The 7577-nt window shown below is 33.5% G+C and overlaps 1 protein-coding gene across 1 annotated transcript in view; it reads right to left on the bottom strand.

Moving 5' to 3' along the window:
• Positions 1–7577, bottom strand: part of LOC121378995 (BAI1-associated protein 3-like) — a 101356-nt gene continuing 93779 nt past the window's right edge. Inside the window, exons 31-34 of the mRNA XM_041507428.1 lie at positions 6817–6855; positions 5331–5454; positions 3714–3916; positions 1–3020 (exon numbers count right to left, since the gene is read on the bottom strand). Coding sequence (XP_041363362.1) covers positions 2911–3020; positions 3714–3916; positions 5331–5454; positions 6817–6855 — 476 coding nt within the window. The 3' untranslated portion in view covers positions 1–2910. The remainder of the gene's footprint in view (positions 3021–3713; positions 3917–5330; positions 5455–6816; positions 6856–7577) is intronic.

Genomic DNA, 7577 nt, shown 5'->3' with positions numbered 1-7577 from the left:
CACAGATATTTAAAAAAGGACTATGAAAAACATCCGGTTTTGAGGAAATTCCGGTTGACAGAGGGTCCGGTTTTGGAAGGTTTCTCTGTAGTATTAAAAAGAAATTGTTTTAATATGCACTCAGACAAACATTTGTAGATGTAATTATAAACCAAGTTTAATTGATTTAAGACTTATAGTTTGTGAGAAATGGGAGGTACATTATGTAAATGTAAAAACTTAAGATTGAGCTGAACGCAAACAATGATCCCGTCATTACCACCGCTGGAAAAGTAATATCTATATCTAACCTTCTGACTTAGAGGTGTTGTTTTTGTTTTGTTTAACGACACCACTAGAGCACCTTGATTAATTAATCACCGGCTATTTGATGTCAAACATTTGGTAATTGTGACAAGTAGTAACTAGGTGAGGTGAGACAAAAGTTTCATAAGTAAAAACCTTTTAAGAGAAACACTTTTGACTTATGATTGCACATGTAAACAATATATATACCACAAAAGGAGCAGGAACTGCTCTATTGTAATTTTATAAAAACTATCTATACTATAGTTATAAAGTGTCCAAAATAATATTTAAATATGCAGGAATATTCTTTACAAAATTAGATCTAAGTATACTATATCTTGGCGTCTGCAAGTATGTAATATCATAGCTGCATTCTGTATATATATTTTTTTTAAAAGAACAGAAAAAGAACAGAAAAAGAACAGAAAGGAGAATCAGAAAAGAAAACAAATGTGCTGCCCATTTTTCAGTAACACTAGTTAAAGAGAAACAATCAATATATTCTGTTCAAAAACTAGGTTCTTCTTTTTTTCCCCCAAATACATTTTCTGGTGAAGCATGTCTCGACCCCTCAATATAACTTAACAACTCACCACATTCTAGACCCCCCCCCCCCCCCCCCCCACTCCCCCTGCTTAAATTCCTGTACTCACACATCTGCTGCACATTTTCCATTTTCCAGTAACACTATCCAAAGATGAGAAACCATCAACTGACAAAATAGCACAGAAATTAGTGGATTGAAGACTCTGGGTGTGGGTAATTTTTGGCATGCTTCCATCAGAGAACAGTTCAAGCATGCCTGTTGTCGGCACAACCTCTGACTTCGCCAGAGAGTTTTGTCCATGACAGGGATTGAAGACTGGTGAGTGCTGTGTTTATATCCTAACATCAGCTTCAAATTAGACCACTATGTCAAGTGCAGAGATCATTACATGTATGTGTACAGCAATTAACCAGTATAGGTCTGTCACTCTTTATAACCACTGTCCTGGACCCATGCTTATAAAAACTTTAGAGTCTAGACTCAAAGACCCTTAATAGAGTCTGAGACTTTAGTGTCATGGCAATGCCATACAAACTGCATTGTGTGTGATATCATTAAAAATTGAGTATAGACTCTTAAATGTTCAATTAACATGGGACTTGGACATATACAGCTCAAAACTGCAATTAGTTTTTTTCTTGATTACCGGTATGCACCTTAGTACATATTCATGACATGTAAATTTCACTAACACCCCTTGGTATCTGCAATACATTTCTGTAAAGAAAATAATATGTGCATTTAAAGTTAACACATTGAGGTTGGGCATGAACAACCCCTCCCCTCCCCCCAGTTTATAGTCATTAAGGTATATGTAAATAATAACATGTTCTAGGCATAAATATTTCAGTTACAATGTAATTTCATTGCAGCCTAAATACTTGATCCTGATTCAGGGTTAATTAGGCTAAGATTAGGGTTAGTTTTAGACAATCTGAGGTACCTTATATTCTTTTATATACAGTATGTAACATGCAGTGGAAAATATTTCCAGGCGGACTCCGTATGCGATCGATAAGATGTGCACAGACAACAAGAATGAGTTTAATCTGAATATAGGATTCAGTGAAACTATTTATGCAAGAGAAATATCAAGCGGATAACAATCACATCAACTGCAATAAATATAGTAAAAACATCTAAAATTACTGTGTATTTTTTATAACTTATATCTTTTAAAAACCTGATATTTATTTAAATAACACTGAGTACGAAATGGTTCATAATACATGTACCTGCAGGGCAGCACGAGTATCTTTTATTTCACTTTTAGCGGATAAAATCTAAAAAACACAAAACCCAGTTTCGGTGGGCTGTAATTCATCAAAGTGTCTATTACAGAACATACACATGTACATGTATTACATCTTGTTATGTACAGTTGTTTAAATCCAGATTAAAATACATTTACCTCATAATAAGTATTTATATTTCCAGTGAACTCTGACCTGTAATGTACAGTGAATATGTGTCAGTGTCCACTTCGAGTACAGATTTCACAAATAATTTTATTTTTTGAATATTTGATTTTCCTATGACATTTTACCTTAAAAAACATCCATGTTCTTCATGCATGTACAACTTGCAGAGTTGAAATAGTCACATTTTACCAGTGACGTTCCAGTTAAATCTACATGCATGAACTTGAATCGGACACATTTCACATGTGACTTTTAACTCAAGTACCTGAATTAGTTACATTTAGAGATAATTTTATTTCATTAGTATTTCATTTTCTGTACGACTTTTAAACCTTAAAAAGCCCATTACCTATATACATGTATGTTACAGGTTTGAATTAGTCCCATTATACCAGTGATTTTCGAGTTAAATCTATACATATGAACTTGAATCAGTCACGCACGATTTTAAAATCAAGAATGTGATTTAGTTACATTTAGCCTGTGACTTCAAATTTGTCACATTTTCCTTTTGTGACCTTCAACCTATTAATTTGAAGCTGTACTGTTCTCTGTAACAAAAACTATCAGCTTGCATGAGCTGGTCACATTTGTCACGTGGTTTTTATCTTAAGAACTTGGAATTTGTAACTATTCCACGGTGACCTAATTGTCCTATGGATTTGAACTGATAGCCTGTTCTTCTACTTTGATACGTTTTTTCACAAAGTCCTGTGCATCCTTGTCCCATGTCCGCCGTGACAGAATATCCAAGGCACTATGAGCTGAAACAAATGAAACATTTCATCACTAGCATATTAAAAACAATATTCTCAAGTACAGAGATAAAAATGGCATTAATATTTGATAAACAATCGGGAAAACTATAGCTACTATAAAATGTGCAGCGCATTTATGTCAGTTTTTCCTGTCTAGGACAGAATTAACTCACTGGTGAAGTCAGAGGTTGTGTCCAAGACGGGCACACTTGAACATTTCTTTGATGGAAACATGTAAAAAAAATTATCTGCTTTCACAACCATGAGCTTTTCATGAAAATAAACAAGACTATTTAATTTTCAATTTTGTCAGTAGTACATATAATTCATTAAAAATTTAATACAAATTAAAACATTCCAAAATGTCTCTCAATTTTCTATTTACAATACTGTTTAAATTTAATAAAAAATCTAAATTTCTAAATTTCCTAAATACATGTATCTCTGTATTAGTTTGTGAAGACTGACCCTGATAATATTTAAACCAAGTTTCAGAACTATCCAATCAAAACTCTAGAAGATAGACTTTTAAATTTTAAATTAAATTTTTTAAAACATGTACATTTAATAATAATAAATGGGTTTTTTTTTAATACATTGTCAAGTCTTAATTATATTAGCTTTATTCAGAATACATTATATATCACTTCATCATTTCCTTTTTTGACGTGAATGATTTATAATAATATAAATACTAACATTTCTGTTTGAGCTGCAAGAGTGGCAAGTTAATCGTGTTGAGTGCATCAAACTTGGAAATTTCTCTGCCGTCGACTCCCGGAACATCCGCCATGGCTAGGAACACCTCGCCAGCGAAGTCGTTTTGAAACACAACATCGTGGTCCATGACCGTGAACTGTACAGTGGCTCCTTCGTGCTGGCATTGGTCAGGGGTCACAGTGCTGTTACAGTGGAAACAATGGGGTTACTAGGGTTCTAAATTAAAATCAAATATGCCCTAAAGATCTTGTAATAATTATAAAATAATAATAATAACAAAGGGGCGGGACGTAGCTCAGTGATGAAGCGCTTGCTTCATGCGCAATAAGTTTGTGATAGATCCCCATCAGTGGGCTATTTCTCGTTCCAGGCAGTGCACCATGACTGGTATATAAAAGGTTGTGGTATGTGCTTTCCTGTCTTTTGGATAAGCATATAAAAGATCTCTTGCTACTTAAATGGAAAAATGTAGCAGGTTTCCTCTCTAAGACTATATGTCAAAATTAGCAAATGTTTGACATTCAGTAGCCGATAATTAATAAATCAATGTACTCTAATGGTGTCGTTAAACAAGAACAAACTTTTTTGTATACACAAAATATGTACACACATGTACATGTATGCAGAACAGACTGAGATATTTTGTTTTGTGTTTGTTTTGTTTAACAACACTACTAGAGCACATTTATTTATTAATTATCGGCTATTGGATGTCAAACATTTGGTAATTTTTACATATAGTCTTAAAGGGGAAACACACTACATTTTTCCATTAGCAGCAATGGATCTTTTACATGCACCATCCCACAGACAGGATAGCACATACCACAACCTTTGACATGCCAGAAATAGAGCTGCAAAAGTCAAGTTTGTTTTGCGTATGTACTTTGTGTATTGTCTCTAAGCCAACAAAGGTTTTTATGAGCTGTTGAAAGTGTAGCAATTAATTACCACATTAAAATTTAAGTTCAAAATTTAAAACCAATTCAAAAATAAAAATAAAATGATACATAATTTTGCACAACGATTTATGGACAGATGATAAAATTAGAAAAACTAAAAAAAAACAAATTCTCAACAAAAACAAGGTTCAGAGTTTTAGTAAAAACTCAATGTTAAAAAATCTCATCAAAATCTGGTGGATTACAACTGACAATTCAAACATCTAATCAAAGATTGGATTAAGAATTTAGTAAGTCACAATTAAAAACCCCCATCTCATTAAAGAATGGTTGAGCATTTTAGTAACACAGACAATTCGAAAATATCATCAAAATCTTGGAAGAGAGTTTTAATAAAACTCACAATGCCTAAATCTTATTAGAGATTGATTGAGCCTTTTAATAAACACAATTCAAAAATCTCATGAAAGATTGGTTGAGCCTTTTAATAAAACTCACAATTCAAAAATCTCATAAAAAATTGACTGAGCATTTGAATGAAAGTCAAAATTCAAAAATCTCATCAAAGATTGTTTGAGCCTTTTAATAAAACTCACAATTCCAAAATCTCATAAAAAATTGGTTGAACATTTTAAAAAAGTCAAAATTTAAAAATCTCATCAAAGACTGGGTTGAGCCTTTTACTAAAACTCACAATTCAAAAATCTCATCAAAGACTGGGTTGAGCGTTTTCTTCACAATCTTTGTACTCTGTACCAGTACGTTGGGGAAGAGGTGATCTGGGGCCAGCTGCACCAGTACAAATGGATCACTCAGACCTAGAAATAACACAAATAATAAATACAAATAAACATTATTATTAACTTTCTAATATTTTATTTAACGACACACTCAACACATTTTATTTATGGTTATATGGCTTCAGACATATGGTTAAGGACCATACTGAGATAGATATTGAGAGAGGAAACCTTGCTGCTAATCAAAAAGAGTAGCCCATGAAGTGGCGACAGCAGGTTTCCTCTCTCAGTATCTGTTTAATCCTAAACCATATATCCGACGCCATTTAACCGTAAATAAAAGGTGTTAAGTGCGTTGTTAAATAAAACATTTCCTTCCTTCCTTCCTTCCATAGAGATTGAGTCTTAAAGTTTAATAAGCACGGGCCCTGGTAAAAATTCCCACCACCTCGTGTGTACCTTTTCTATCCCATATGACCACCTATGATGGAGTCTTTTAATCTTCCATGAGTCATCATGTGAATATGCTTAATGAGGGGAACTAACTTTATAGCTATGTCTGTGATTATTAGACAAATGTTTCAGACATATTTTGTGATAAGAGCCAGCCGAATAAAACCTAATTTGATAATTAAAAGAAATTACAGATAAAATGTATTTAACACCTAAAACAAACAGTACGGTACATATGATAGCGTAGTTTATTTATGAGAAAATGGTCAAATAAAAAAGTTACTTTTTCAGCCATCTCTGTTTGTTCATGTAAAATAATACATGTAGTTTATTTACCTAATGGATAAGAGAGAAAGAAAAAACGCACCATCATTTGGAGTCATGTGGAACAGAAGAGGTACACAGTTGATGGTAGAAGTTTGTTTGTTTTGATTTGTTTAACGACACCACTAGAGCACACTGATTTATTGATCATCGGCTATTGGATGTCAAACATATGGTCATTTTGACACAGTCATAGAGCGGAAACCCGCTAAATTTTTCCATTAGTAGCAAGGGATCTATGCACCATCCCACAGAAAGGATAGAACATACCACAGCCTTTGATATACCAGTCGTGGTGCACTGGCTGGAATGAGAAATAGCCCAATGGGCCCACTGACGGGGATCGATCCTAGACCGACTGCGCATCAGACATGCACATTTGATGGTGGAAATTGTGACTCTGGGACTCAGTAAGTATCGTCTCAGATCAAAATTTCCACCACCTCGTGTACATTCTGTAATACATACATGTGTATGGCCGCATATGATGGATTCTTATAATTTAAAGTTTCCAAAACAATAAATAAATTACAGAACAAAAAAAAATGAGGGGATGACTTGAGTCACATTCAAAACATTGAAAATTAATTGCAGTAAAACAAAAAAACAAAAACAAAAACACAAAAAAACAACACCAAATAATGTACAATGACTGTTACTTACCATTTGCATCCAATGGAATAATATCCTTAGCACTTAAAACTGAAAAAGAAAAGAGAAAAGAAGAGTAAAATGTGCAGTTAAGTCAAATGTTTAAATTGACATGAACAGACATCTTTTTCAATGAATACTAGCTGTTTAAGATAATGTAATACAGTTATCCACTCATAACTGTTTAATTCACTTATGTTAATAGATATTGTGGACAAAATGATTTTAATAATTCTTCTTTAATTGTAAAATTAAAGAGAATTATTAAAATGCATTCCTCTATTCAACATTATACACAATATCTAGCCAATAGCAATGTAGACAGAGCTTAAATTAATAAATAGGGATTTAAAGGGTTTTTTTCTTAGATTATTGATTTCTCCTGATGTGTGTTTTTATACATGTATGTCATCCTAGTTTCTGGAAAAGCTATACACTGTTTTCTCAATAAAGTAGTCTGTTTTTGAATTTTCTCAAACTAAATTTTAACATGTACTATTATCAATATTATAACTGTTAGCCAGCTTTGGTGCTGTAGTGGTCAAGACATTATTCATTTCAAATATTTTCCTGCTTATATCCAATTAAGGTTCAAGCACGCTGTCCTGGGCACATACTTCAGCTATCTGGGCTGTCTGTCCAGGACAGTGGGTTAGTTGTTAGTTGGTTAGTGGTTAGTGAGAGAGAAGAGGGTGTAGTGGCCTTACACCTACCCACTGAGCCCTTAAGGAGCTGGTACAGGGCTGCGATCCCTGTACCTACCAGCCTGTAGT

The sequence above is a fragment of the Gigantopelta aegis genome, chromosome 8 (genome assembly GCF_016097555.1).
Source record: "Gigantopelta aegis isolate Gae_Host chromosome 8, Gae_host_genome, whole genome shotgun sequence".
In the NCBI taxonomy this organism is placed as follows: Eukaryota; Metazoa; Mollusca; class Gastropoda; order Neomphalida; family Peltospiridae; genus Gigantopelta; species Gigantopelta aegis.
Note: the sequence above shows the minus strand (reverse complement) of the source record. Positions and strands in the feature narration are given on the sequence as shown.